Source organism: Pimephales promelas, chromosome 19, assembly GCF_988280905.1.
Source record: "Pimephales promelas chromosome 19, fPimPro1.hap1.1, whole genome shotgun sequence".
Lineage (NCBI taxonomy): Eukaryota > Metazoa > Chordata > Actinopteri > Cypriniformes > Leuciscidae > Pimephales > Pimephales promelas.
Window position 1 is genome coordinate 25,941,122 of NC_142787.1, and position 14,786 is coordinate 25,955,907.

The following is a 14,786-nucleotide window of genomic DNA, read 5'->3' on the forward strand; positions in this document are numbered from 1 at the left end:
AAACAAACAAACAAACAAACAAACAAAAAGAACGGTAAGAATAAACTTAAACTAAACGTTTAAGAGTTTACGCACTAACTCCAAACGAAAGTTTAAATAAAGTTTATTAAACCAAAATAATGCTGTGTATTCTTTACTGTAAACAAATTCCATTAAATAAAAACTGACCTGTAGGCTCACCAACACCCGCCACAGTCACGAAGACGGGTCTTAACAGCTTTTAGTTACAGCGTTCAGGAACCGTAAACAATGAACTAAATTAATATTGGTATTACTAGTAGAGTTACCGGGGTACCGGACATTTTCTGACCCTGTTCCCAGCTCCCAACATGCACAGTTGCACACGCGCACACACATCTGTGCAACTGTCATTGTACTGTAGCCTACATCAGCGTTACATTCTCATCCCATCTCACCAACAGTTTAATACTCGCACATCCAAACGTAGACAGGAAAGGGCCTCATCTTCTTTCTGATCGCATGAACATTACGAAACAACAGTCGCTGTCATAAATCAGCCACTCATGAACCTTGCCATTATTAAACTGTCTTTTACTTTACTTTTTCTCATCCTCGTGTTTTTGTTGGTTGTTTGTTTCAGCTGGCCTCTTTACCCCATGTGCCGCTACATTGTAGCTAAAGCTCAAATTAATGGCGGACTTCGTTGAAATGTAAAAATCCTAATGAATCGCTCAATTCTCCCGCCAATAGCAAAATTCACCTGGATTTGGCAGGTGGTGGTCGGGTGTTAATTTCAGGGTAACGGAAACGTCCACATGACAAGTCTGCAGTAATTATCCATCTGTAGTTTTATCCTGTCATAAAACTACAAGCTTTCCCCAAACATCCAATATCTTTTTTTAAAATTATTATTATTTACGTCCAATACCGATACCTGTACAGAGCTGTTGATGATTGACGTCACGCAGAACGAATAGGTACCGCGGATTTCAGCTCCAACCAATCACATCAATGACAAGTGAGACGTAGGCGGGGACGCAAGCTTAGATTATACGTAACACCAATAGTTTGCAAGTATACAGATGGGTGGTTTATTGATTCAAGAAAAAATGTTGCAACTGGCCACATACTAAAAAGTGTACAATTGATTTGTGACAGGACAAGACGATTGAAACACACTTCGGCAAACAATCGTAACGAGTTGAAAATCCAGTGGGAAATCGCACTATAAAGCCCTGTCAGGAGATGTAAATAAGCGAGTTCTGGTGAGGCATTTAGTTACTTCGCTACGTATGTCCGATTGCTACGTACAATTGATATTCACTGAACTTACGCACCGAGGATATTACGTCTTTGGACGCTTTGGACCCCAGAACGCAACTGCTGAGACAAGATGGTAAGACTGCATTCTCGCATTTATGTTAATCGGATCAGATGAGATGAAACGCTGTTTTTGAAACTGCTCTCGTAAGGTATGCTATATTGCAAATATGATGAACACAAGTTGCTGCCCTAATAAACACTAGCCGCTTGATATGTTAACTTGAGCATAAGTGCAGTAAATTTCAGTAAACAGACATTCGTGGCTTCTGCAGTTAATATATGAACCGTGTTAGATAGAGAGTTTTGAAGTCGTGCAGAATGAGACCAAAGGGCATTGCACTCTCATGCTCTCCTCTATTTGCTAACACATGTGCCAACTGAATGAATCAAACTGAACAAGATGATGGATTTACAACACACATCAATAGTTTGGCTGTGTACAAATGTTTGCTTTATTGATTCAAGAAAAAAAAAATATTGACCTAAACTATTACCAAACATAAACACTTCATGGCTGCACGTCCGTTTAAAAGGGAATGTTGACGCTTACTAATGGAAATGGTTATTCATTGCTCAGCAAGTTCAGGTTCACTTTTAAATTGGCAGCTGTCGATGACAATTTTAACGTCCATCTGTCCAAATCCAATCCCCATCCAGGAATGACAGTGTTAAACTGCCCCTTATCAAACGCAAAATCTTAATAGGGCAGTTTACGGCAAATAAAGAAATGAACAGTGATTTAGACGTCAGTAACATTATTTTCGCTATATGAAATTTGGAGGAGGGAGATTTCCTTTTTTTAATTCTTTTATATATATTATTATCTTTTATCGTGTTATTATTATTATTCTTTTATAATATTATTACTATAAATATTATCTATAATAATTTAATACTATAAGAATTTTGTAATAAAATATCTAAAAATCACTTGCACAGTTCGATATTTCATGCAGTTGTGTAATTACAATATCACATAAGTCTCCAAAGTTTTTTTTTATTTCAGAGAAATTCCAATTTTAAATAAGGCCATGTTCACACAAAGCCGGGTATTTAGCAAAACGAATATATTCCCCCTCTCCGTTTTCAAAAATAACATCGTTCACACACCCGCATAAATACGCCGTCGAGCGCTATCATAACTATGCCAGACCTATTGGTGGCAGTGTAGGGGTTAAGCATAAAGCCATGCAAGCCAATCAGAATCGACAAGAGAGAACCTTAAACGCTGTTTCTCCCAGTTCCCACGACAACACATAACCGGTGTTTTTCGAAATAATCGTTTTCTGTGATTAAAAACGGGGTTTTCGTGTAAACGAGAGGCCAATCCGCAGGGAAATATCTGTTTTCCCTTCGTGTAAACAGGGCCTAAGTGGCTGTCCCGGAAACAAATGTCTCCTGTCAATGACGCAATATCCGCGCTATCCTCGGTTTCCGTTCATACTGCCATAGCCATGACATAACCATGGTGACAAACGTGGACAACTGGGTAGTGTGAAACGTTAGCGGCACGCAGTTCTTATTTCTTTCAAACATAGACCATAGCAAAGCAGACTTTAGGACATACAAGGAGAACTAAAATGAGGATCAATATCAGTGTGGCGTTTTTGAGATGCCGAGAGCTCCATGTCCGCGACTAACTTTGACTTGAGTCTATACGTGAGTCGCGTGTGATATCCGTCTCTTTAGCAATCGCGACCTGCATACCGTTATAATGTTAAAAAACATGAATGTTTGCACTCATCCAAAAATTATTATATTCATCAGCTTGACAGCAAGTCCCATCATTCAGCTCAGCACTGCGTCATCAACCTACGCCTTTGTTATTGTTGAGCCCTTAGAAACTGTGCCCTCTAGTGGTGAAAAAACTACATTTTACCTTTAATCTCTCAAAGCCACTTGCTTCTACACAGTCAGCAAGATATTTTGCATAATTTGCTAATTTTGTAACATGATGATGGTCATTTTGCCACCAAATTTTTGTTTTCCCATCTCCACACAGTCCTAAACCCTCACACAAATGTGCTGCACAGATTGCCTCCTCTGCGGTGCTCGTGTATCAGTGTCAGGTTCTCTCTCAGGCAGGACACAGTTGTTGCATTGTTGTGATTTTGGCAGAGGGATGCCCCTTATTCAGGAAAAGACCACTATAAGAAAGAACAGAATAACAACTTTTCCGTTACCACAGAAGAGTTAGTGAAATGGGACACCTTATGCTTCCATGTAAAATCAGCCGGAGCTTTAGTAGAGGAATTTGTGATTTGAAGATTAGAAATGAATTTAAGGGGCCATGCTGTGCAAATACCTTTCCTTTGTATAGGCGTTTGAGCATGTTTTTGCAATATGCTTGGATGTAATTCAGTATCAAATGCATGTTTGTTTTTTGTTTTTTTTAAGGAAATGGGTGTGGGTTATTTTCCTTATTTCTATAGAAAACAAAGATGGTGTGTTTGCTAACTCTCCCCACCCCCAAATGAATTGGTTTAAGCCTGAATTTACAACTGGTTTTGCTTTAGTACATTGGACGTCACATGACTCGTCACTGTACCAGAATGGCTTATTGTAAAAAAAAAAGAAAAGAAATTATTAACATGACATGGCATGAGTAGAAAAATCTAAATATTATGTCTAACACAAAATTAAGTACTAACAATGTGCAAAATGTTGTATTTTAGGAAGGCATGTTATTGTTGCAACTTGCAAGTTTTGGTATCTGCCGATGTAGGATATTTAATTGTGCATGCTCTGTTCTCCTATTTTAACATTTATTAGATTGTTGTCATAAGCTAATGTTCAAAGTCAATTTTAAAACTCTGATCATAAACGAATAATCTTTATTAAATACATTTAACCCTATCCATTTTCTAAATGCATCGTGTTGATATTTTTGTGAACGATTCCTACTTTTTGATACTCAGGTTAATTTTTTAGTCTGGTTGAAGTGACCCCCTCCCGAATACGATTGGTTTGGGTGTGTTTTGAAGAGCAATAGAGCAAGTTTTGTTGCGCAACCCTGCTTTTATTGTCCGTTTCGTAGTCTTTATATCCTTTTGTCTCCTGAGGCTTCAGAGTCTCTCTGTTCCTTCAGTGATTCACACAGAGTTTAATCAGTTCTGCTGTTGTTTCAGGTGCTCCGTCTCAGCCTTAGAAGCTTTGTCCACAGGCAATATGACCGCAATATAACATTGTGTTTTGTTCTGTTTGGCCCTGTGGGTACTTGACTTAATGTTTTTCAGTATATGTGGATAAGCTTGATACACAGCATTTTTTTTTAAAGACAGCCAGTATCTTCTCACATAGTATGCCAGTCTTCTTTCTTTGTCCAAGTACTTTTGGATTTGTTTGTCATTTGTCAGCACTCATTTGTACTATACAAGGCTTATTCTCCTGCTGTCCCATGTATTCTTTTCCTTGACCTCAGTTTCCCTTTACTTCGAGTGTTGATTGTTGTTATCTCCAGAGTTCCTGTGTGAAACACTGCAAGGCCTACTACTACTAATCCCTTTGGTTCTTTACAGATGCAGATAACACTCAATAGACATCACTTCACTACAGCGGCATGATGGAGCTGCTTTCTATAACACTTATCTTTGGCTCTCGCTCTCTAGATGCTGCTACAGGTGGGACTGGGTGGACCGCGCTCTGCCCTGGGGCTGTTAGCCATCAGGAGGGTGTGGGTTATGACCCGCTCGGCCCATACTGCACCCCGGGCACTGGAGTACAAACCCATCAAAAAGGTCATGGTGGCTAACAGAGGTGTGTCAGCACTCAGCTGCTGTGTTCTGAATTAATTGCTGCTTACTGTTAAACTTTATGCGATTTATAGTTATTGAAACATTAAAAAAAAAAACTGATTTTAGTTTAAATTTATTTTATTTGTATTGTGTATATATATTTCAAATTACAGGAATATAGAGTGCCGAAGTGATGACGAGTTGTGACCCTTACACGTTTTGTCTATCAAGCAAGATAATCTTTACAAGTTAATCCAAAATTTATACATTTTGAAGCCTATATATAGTTAAAAAAACACAAGCAGACACAATAAAGTTTAAAAGCAGGTAATAACTGGTGTCAGATCAAAACGTGAAAAATACGTTTTTTAACGTTTTTTGTGGCTTTGTTAACAACAGACATTATTTCAGGTGATTTAGCAAAAACCAATTTAAAAACCCCATAGACTTGCCCCATAAGCAAGTGCTAAAATGCTAACTCACTTCTGCGTTTTGGCCTACAAATTGTCGTCATAACTTCAGCACTCTATAACACTTAATGAAGTTCAGATTGAATTTTAAAGTCAATGCATCCATAAAATACTGCTTAAGATTTTGTTTACTGCAGAAATAACAATGGTTGTATCCTATTCTGAACATAACCATTCTCAATCTTTCTTCTGTCCTTCCTCTGTAAAATATATGTTATGAATGAACTGTACACTCATGCATTGTAATTCATGAAACGGTCTTTGCAGGAGAGATTGCCATCCGGGTGTTTCGGGCATGCACAGAGCTGGGGATCCGTACAGTGGCCGTCTACTCTGAGCAGGACACAGGTCAGATGCACAGACAAAAGGCAGATGAAGCTTACCTCATCGGCAAGGGGCTGCCACCTGTAGCGGCTTATCTGCATATACCAGACATCATCAAAGTGGCCAAGGTCAGTCTTTTCTCACACTTGTGTGGGTTCAGTAAGGATGCTCTGTAAATCCTCCCTACAGTAGTTCTGTTTTCTTTTCTTTTTTTTATAATTAGTATTTTATTGAGTTTTGAACACCACTGGTACATTGTAATCAACATTGTAGTCAATATTACAATTGACGTCTAAACATATCCCATAGTGATGATACATTTTTGAATAAAAATTAAAAAGTCAAACCAGAAAAAATAACAGAAACTGAACTTTTTACAACTTTACATAATAATAAAATAAAATCAATATACATAAATGCACATGAGTCAAGTGTACAGTTTAAAATAAACACCATGCTCTCATCTGATTGCAATACATTCAATGCATTTTGCCCATTTCGCCATATATTTTTCTGCCCTGTCATTAATGTTGAAATACATTTTGGTAGTTCAGTTTTCTACTTGTGTGGTTTTCACTGGCTTCAAACACTTTCTTTTCAATTTAATTAAAAAAAATAAAATAAATGTTGTTTACAATTATAATTTGACTCTTCTGTATTTTTAAAATGAGTTTTTTATGTTTTGGAATGTAGTCATCAAGGCTGCATATTTGATCAAAAATACAGTAAAATCTGGATATATTATTATTACAATTGAAAATAACAGTTTTGATGCTTTATACTTTTGTGGAAATTTATAAAAACAATTTGTAGGATTCCATGATGAATAGAAAGTTCAAAAGAACAGCAATTTTTTTAACAATATCAGTGTCAATCAGTTTAATGATTCAGTTTTTTGCTAAATAAAAGTATTAATTATGTTAAAAAGACTGTCCCAAAACCTTTGAATGGTATTGAATTGAACATTTTTACTTTTAAAATATATTTCAAATGTATTTTTTTTTTATGCATTCGTCACACACAAATACAGGTATTTTCTTCATCTAAGTTATCGTTACAAAGAAAAAGATTCAGTAATAGCTAGAAATTAAACGCATATACTATAATTATTCAGGACAGCAATACATTAAAAATTATATAAATTGTTACTAATTGGTTTATTTTCAACCCATTCTTATTGATGCCACCAAAACGCTTCAAAACCAATATTACTTTTTCAACTAAACCTCATCTATGCCTGCAAGCAAGGTGAATTTAATTGGCTGAATTGACAGCCAAATGTCACAGAAAACCAAATATTTGAGTTTGCAGGGCAGAAAAATGTAAGATATAGTGCTGACACAATAGGGTAAATGCCGTTTCCATCAACTGACTCTGTCTCAAAAACCAGAATGTTTGGTTCAAATCAGCAATCTATTCACAAGTTTTTAACTTCTGCGATTGTTTGTGTGGTGAAATTTTAGATTATCATTGCGTGACCTGTAAAGTACACACACAGCCTGCTGTGATTGGACAGATAGAGCACAAACAGACCTGCTAAGAGCAGTAACTGCACATAATTATACCTCCTGACAAAAGAGTTCAGAGTCTGCTTCCAAGAATGCAGGTTAGTGCAGCTGTGAAAACCCTCAACAGGCAGCTGCTTTCCCACATCTCATTTTCTGATTAAATGCCTCAGGCAACAATCAATAGACAAGCTAGTCCGTTATTGGCTTGATCAATAAATAATCTGCTTATCAATTCAAAACTTTACCTAATGTGTGTTTTAAATGTATCATGTTGTATTAGGTGCATAAAACATTCCTAACATCGTGTCATGACTTGTTTAAGAGACAGCTACATCAGTTAACCTTAAATACAGGTCAATAAACAAAAGGTTTTCAGTCAGTTGAAGTTGGGCTGTATTCGTGGAAGGAAGCCACTAGTGCTATTTAGCTGATAACAGAAAGAGATTATTATCTACAATAATATGTGGCTCAAAGTAATGATGTACAGGGTTACTGGCGACACTAAGGTCATGAGGTTTCAGGGTATGTGTACTGATAAATTTATACCGTGAGCACTGTGTCGCAGACAGTGGATAAAAGCTTCGGCTAAATGTGTGAATGCATCGGGGCATGAGAAGTCTCTTTAAAGGGTAACTAAACCCCTGGTCAGAGTCTGACTCCACCTACTGGCAATATTTGAAAAAAGCTGAAGAAGTGGGCAGACCCCAGCGGAGATGGAGGGGACGAAATAGATGCTAAAACACTCTATCCTGATCGTTTTCAATACTCGCAATTCCAACTCCTGACTCGCTACAGTGGTTTTTGACGAAACAAGCTGGTTTTTATTCTGTGGTGAGCTGAAACCTGCCTACGTCACAAAGTGCGGAACATCCAATAGGAAAATTCAACTGCAGTAGCCACCGTTCAACCTGAAGAGGGCAGCACTAAGATGTTTTTACACCATATCTTGTAGAAATAAAACACTTTATACACAAATGTCAAAAAAGTTACTCGAATCATGACTGGTATTAATAAAGATCCATTCTTACAGATCATTAACTAAAAAAAAGTTGGTTTAGGGTTTAGTTACTGTTTAAACAATAAGTAATTTTCTATTATAATATATTTTAAAATGGTATTTGTTCCTTTTGACGGTGAAGCAGATTTTTCAGCAGATAGTCTTCAGTGTCCCTTGATCCTTCAGAAATCTTTCTAATATGATGATTTTTTTTTTTTGGCTTAGGAAATATGTTATAATTATCAATGTTGAAAACAGTTGTGGTGTTTAATATTTTTTTGTGGAAACCCTGACCCTTTTTGACAATTATTTGACCAAAATAACATTCATTTAAAATGCAAAAGATTTCTAACAAAATTATAAATGTCTTTACTGTTATTTTTGATCAGTTTAATAAATAAATTTAATATAATGAATCCTTGCAGAATAAAAGTAGTAATTAATTTAGAAGTTTTTGTTTAGTGTTTTGGTTGTGTGCATGAATCTCCTCTTTTTACAAGTGATATCACTTGTCATTCTGAATAATAAATGTGATAATACCGCAGTTATTTGAATATGTTTTTTTGGGGATTAACTGTAACCGAATACTTCACAATATTTGCCTGGCAGGAGAATGGCGTAGATGCTATCCACCCAGGCTATGGCTTCCTGTCAGAACGAGCAGATTTTGCCCAGGCCTGTATTGATGCTGGGGTACGTTTTATCGGCCCCACCCCAGACGTGGTGCGAAAGATGGGGGACAAAGTCGAGGCTCGTACCATTGCCACCAGTGCAGGTAAAGCGTTTGTCATATACCCCTGCTCCCTCTCATCACGATGTATCATCAGTTGTGTTGTTGAACAGAGTGCAACAGTGCCCGTCCACTTTTTCAGTGCGTTGGTTTCTAAAGTATTTTCCCCTAGGGTTTTCTAAAAGGTCTTTGTTAAAGAGCTTATAAGCCATGAACCAAACCAACCAGCTACGAGTTGAATCACAACATTACAAATTTTGATTGGAACCAAAAACTATTTGAAAATTGGACAAAAAGACAAAGGTAAAAACGGTGCAGTAAGCGTTTTTGGAAAAACACTGTGGAAAGTTAATCAAACCGAGTGTGTTTTTTTTTTTTTTTTTGGGTTGATTTCAAATATCAACAGTGCTCAACAATGATTCTCAGAAATCTCAGAATCCCATGAATCATTGCAAATGATGATCAAAATAAAAATGTAAATAGAAATATGAAACTATCAGTTTTGCAATAGTTACTGGTTTAAAATGTTAATGGCTTCTATAAAATTGTTCGGTAAATATGTTTACATCTTTACAGTACTTACAGTAATTTTTTTTTTTCTGTAAAAATGACTTTTTTTTACAGGGTAGATTTCAGTTGCTTGGCCTGTGAGCTGTATGTTTTAACTCTATTTACAGCATTTTCAGTGAGAATGAGTAGCTACTAAAGTGCTCTTTTGGGGCGATTTGCTCATTTCAGTTCAGTTATTATAATCTCTGGTTATTTCATGTAGAAAAAAAAATATTTTAAATCCAAAATCTTAAAATCTTAAATGACTAAACCTAAATTTGTCTACTGAACTAGTATTATATCAATATTTACATGGCATTGCTAAAATACATGGCTTTTTCTGGTCATCTTACAGGTGTGCCGGTGGTACCTGGAACAGATGGTCCCATCTCATCTTTGCAGGAAGCTCAAGAGTTTTCCAACAGCTACGGCTTCCCGATTATCTTCAAAGCTGCGTACGGGGGCGGAGGCCGTGGAATGCGGGTGGTCAAAGAGTATGAGGTATCGTGTCTGAGAGTAAAATTGTTTTATAGTGGATTGAACACGTTTAATCTTTGCCTCCGTTCCGTCAAAGAGCCAGTTGCAAGCTTTGACGCTGGAGTGCTTTTTTTTATATATTTTTTTAATAATTTTATTTGCAGCAGTTTTTTGTACAACACAAAACATATCCAAATCTCAAAAATGTTTACAGAAAGATTGTTATACATAAAATAAAACTAAACAAACAGCACCCACCGCCCCCCACCCACCCGCCCCCACACCAGACAGAGAGAATAAAAAAAAAAAATTACACTTTGAATCACTAAATCAAAATTGGAAAAAAAAAAAAAAAAAAAAATCATCATAATAAAATAAAATATAAATTGACAATGGAAAGATGAAGTAAGAAAAAAGTCATCCATATTACATACATGTCCAAAGATATTTCAATTCTTAGAAAGATACTTAAGGAAGGGGCCCCAGATTTTATCAAATTTTTTAGAGGCATCAGCTTTAGAAAAACGAATCCTTTCGAGCTTAAGGGCAGCAACCATTTCAGCCAGCCATTTATGAAAGCTGGGTGGTACAATGGACTTCCAGTCCATCAAAATCACCCTTTTGGCCACTACCATACCAAACGTTAGAGACAGTTGTTGAGAATGTGTCAATGCTAATGTTGGGTCGGAACACCCAAACAAAGCCAACTCAAAATCTGGACTAATCTCTTCTCCAAAAACATTTGAGTACCACGAAAAAATATTATTCCATAACTCAGAAATCTCAGGGCAAAACCAAAAAGTATGAGCATGCGTCCCATCAGAGCGCTTGCATCTATAGCATAACGGGGAAACTGAGGGGTAAATTTTATTAAGTTTAAATTTGGTATAGTGTAATCTATGCAACACTTTGAACTGAATAAGTTGTAGTCTTGCATTAATAGAACAATTATGGATTCGCTTTAGACCTTCTTCCCAAATCTCAACGCTGGAGTGCTTTTAAATGAGCATCAAAGTGAGGCCCTTGTGTGCACTTTAGGTTTGTTTGCTGTTCAGTTAGTGGTCTGGTATGAATTGTTGTGCTGGGTATTTGCACCGGGTGACCCTGTGTCTGTGTGTGTGACCAGGAACTAGAGGAGAACTATCAGCGAGCGTACTCTGAGGCCCTGACCGCCTTTGGCAATGGAGCTCTGTTTGTGGAGAAGTTCATTGAGAAACCCAGACACATCGAGGTGCAGATCCTTGGTAAGTGAGTTTGTTTATTACTTTGTTTGTGTAGGGATATAATATATGAATACTTGATTTGCAGTTGTTATCCAGAGACTATCCCTACACAAACATACATATATATATATATATATATATATATATATATATATATATATATATATATATATATATATATATATATATATATATTTTATATACATATATATATATATATTTTATATACATATATATATATATATATATATATATATATATGTTATATATATATATTATATATATATATATATATATATATATATGTTATATATATATATATATATATATATATATATATATATATGTGTTATATATATATATATATAACATTATATATATATATATATATATAGACTGTTCATAATTGGTTGAACTATTTATTTATATATATATAAACACATTCTGCCATTTACTCACTTTCATGCCATTTCAAACCTGTGTGACTGTCTACTGTAGAACACAAAAGGATAAATGTTGCTCTTTTCCACGCATTTAATGTAAAAAAGATACAATATGCAAGATTGTTTCGCCACAAGGGGTCGCTAACCTCTTACAATAATAGTCGTATATTAATGGCGTATATTCCGCATTAGGTGCACTGCACAAGGTATATTTGAATAAACTGTTTACCATTTATCAAATTGGTTATTAGACAAATCCACACCACCCATTTGAGCCGAATCGTAATTTCATTCAGATCGAGCTCAGTCGAATTGATTGAGGCTTTTCAGTCTGATTGAGCAATCAATCTGATTACAAACAGAGTATGAGGTTGCATGTAAATGAAGGTAGTGAGTTTACCGTCTCCGTCCGAACTTTTGTAAGGTGTGAAATGTCAAGATTTCCAGTGATATTATTTCAAAATATTATAATATTATGGCTCTTGAAGGCTTCAGTCCTCATTCATTGTAATTGCTTGCAAAAGAACATCCAGGACTCTTTAAAAAATCTCCTTTGTGTCCCAATGGACATGAGGTTGAGTAAATGATGACAGGGTTTTTACTTTAAATCTGTTCCCAGACATCGTCATTTGAAGAAGTGTTCAAAACCCCCAACAACAAATTGGATTTATTTAAATAGATTGTCTGGCATTTAATTAAACATATTTGGATTTGCATGTAGTGTTCTGTTCTCAACAGTGAACAGAATGGTGCAGTGCTCTGTCGCCTGCCAATTTGTATGGTGTCTATTGATCTGTTATATGATTGTGTGTTATATTTGGGAAAAATACTAGCAGATGAGTTTGTTTACACTGCCAGATGGTTTTAAGACTTCAGTGTAATAATGCTCAATGAGTTGATCGGTCCATTGTGCATAGGCGATAAATACGGCAATGTCATTCACCTGTACGAGAGGGACTGCTCCATCCAGAGGAGACACCAAAAGGTGGTGGAGATCGCTCCCGCCTCACAGCTGGACCAACACCTCAGAGACAGACTGACTGCTGACTCCGTAACCATCGCTCGACAGGTACAAGGCAACACATCTGACAGTTGCTGGTATTGGCTTTTTTCCAAACTATGTGCAAATGCAGACTTTGAAAGTAACAATGCATGTTACTTTTTTAAGTTCTGTTATTTAACCCAAAACACCCACTTAAAATCTAAATGCAGAATCTAACTTGCAGTCTTTTTGATAAAGATCCTTTAAATTTCGTCAATATTTTATCATGTTATTCAGTCATGTTATATACATTTTAGTCAATTTACTGTCTAATTTAGTTGAAAAGAGCTAAATTAATATTAAATGAACATTTATCGTATTATTTTATCTTAATACTATTAATATTATTGCTTAACCAAGTATTAATATTTCAATATGTAACAAATAACATGAATACTGTACTTGTGAACAACATAGTAATATTATGTTTGTTGTGTCTATATATATCTCATATATATATGATCTGCTCACAAAGTGCCTCAGTTTACGGGTGTTTCACTGTTCAGCTTCATCTTGCACGTGTCATCATTCAATTCTGTCAATTTGTTTTCAAACCTTTATGAATTTCTTTCTTCTGCTGAACACACAGGAAGATCTTTTGAAGAATACGAGTAACCAAACAGTTGATGGACCCCGTTGACTTCCATTGGGGTCCATCAACCGAGTGTTATTTTCTTAAAGTATGTTTTAGTTAAAACCGTTTGCTTGTCGTCATAATGTTTGTTTGTTTCCCCAAATGCCAGGCAGTGAGAATAAAGTATTTTCGAAAAGAAAAACCTAAATGTAGGTTGCAGTAGATGTGAATACAGTACACCGAATTAGAAGGCAGATGGTGCTGCTGCGCCATTGGATTGTGAAACATAATCAAACTCTTCCATTCATCCATTTCACTGCATAAACGTATGCCAAGACCAAAAAATGGTTTGTTATTTTTGCAGCAGACAAGCTGTTAGATCAGCACAATAGCATCTGCCTTAAAGTAACAAAGCTCCTAAAAATCTCTATAGCAATCCATTATTTTTATTGATAACTGGTTTCGACCGCTAACCTATTTGTGCTGTAACCTCTTAGTATTTTTCAGATGATATCCAGATGGGTTTTGGCATTGATATCTGTTCATTACAAAAGGTTTTTTTTCTTTCATATGTTCATCTGGCTGACTCATCTCTGTATGCCAGTCTGAGCAAGCATATGGTGTTCCTGCACTGCCTTTTGGCAAAGTTTGAACCTCTCAATTGTGATTTTAATGTTTTATCAGGAGGATATACGAGAACAAGTGGTGTTTTTTTTTTTTTTTTGGCAGACATTTTTGCCACCTTCTCCCCTCTTGGTTACTGTTTGCTAACTCCGACAAGCTTTATATAATGTTTTAAAGACAATGTGATTTTTCACATAAACATATTTTTCAGGAATATATACTCATAAAGGGGTGTAAATAGATTGGATTTTAATCTTAAATAGGCTGGAATGAATAAGGAATAAGGTCTTTGCAAATCATTTGTATCTGCCATTTTTTTTCTTTTACCCGGTAATATGATTAAAAACAGAATTGAGGCAAATGCTTAAAGCATTTTGATAGCAAAGAAAAAGCTACTTTTGAAAGAGATTACAGCTGAAAACATTAGTGTTAAGTGCTCGGAACGGTTCTTCAAAAGACTCACCAGCACTGTGAACTCTGCTTTGACTTGAATCAATAAGTAAATGAATTACCGTTAACTTGGTAAGGTTAATTTACTTCTGAGCAAATGTGGGTGTCATTATTGCTTATTACTTGCTCATTTGGAAGTAAAACCTGACATAAGGCAGCATGCACCTGTCAATATTTATTTTAGTTTTGGAAAAAAGGAGAAAAAAAAATTAACTGGAAAAATCCATAATCCAGTAAAAACATTTTCGTCAATTTCTAACATAATATTTATAATTAACACTTTTTTTTTTTAGATGTTTCTCTTTTATAAAACAAACTACTGACCTCCTTGCTATATACACAGTGTTTTGCGCCTAA

At 35.8% G+C, this 14,786-nt stretch overlaps 1 protein-coding gene across 2 annotated transcripts in view; it reads left to right on the forward strand.

The window, feature by feature from the left end:
• The first annotated feature begins 15 nt into the window (after positions 1-15).
• Positions 16-14,786, forward strand: part of pcxa (pyruvate carboxylase a) — a 114,964-nt gene continuing 100,193 nt past the window's right edge. Inside the window, exons 1-7 of one of the 2 annotated variants that reach the window (XM_089123757.1) lie at positions 16-34; positions 4,893-5,040; positions 5,756-5,940; positions 8,927-9,092; positions 9,952-10,097; positions 11,200-11,317; positions 12,657-12,808. In XM_089123757.1, coding sequence (XP_088979883.1) covers positions 4,893-5,040; positions 5,756-5,940; positions 8,927-9,092; positions 9,952-10,097; positions 11,200-11,317; positions 12,657-12,808 — 915 coding nt within the window. In that variant the 5' untranslated portion in view covers positions 16-34. Of the gene's footprint in view, positions 35-1,039; positions 1,358-4,892; positions 5,041-5,755; positions 5,941-8,926; positions 9,093-9,951; positions 10,098-11,199; positions 11,318-12,656; positions 12,809-14,786 lie in introns of those variants that run through there. The other variant, XM_039694009.2, reaches the window with a different exon arrangement.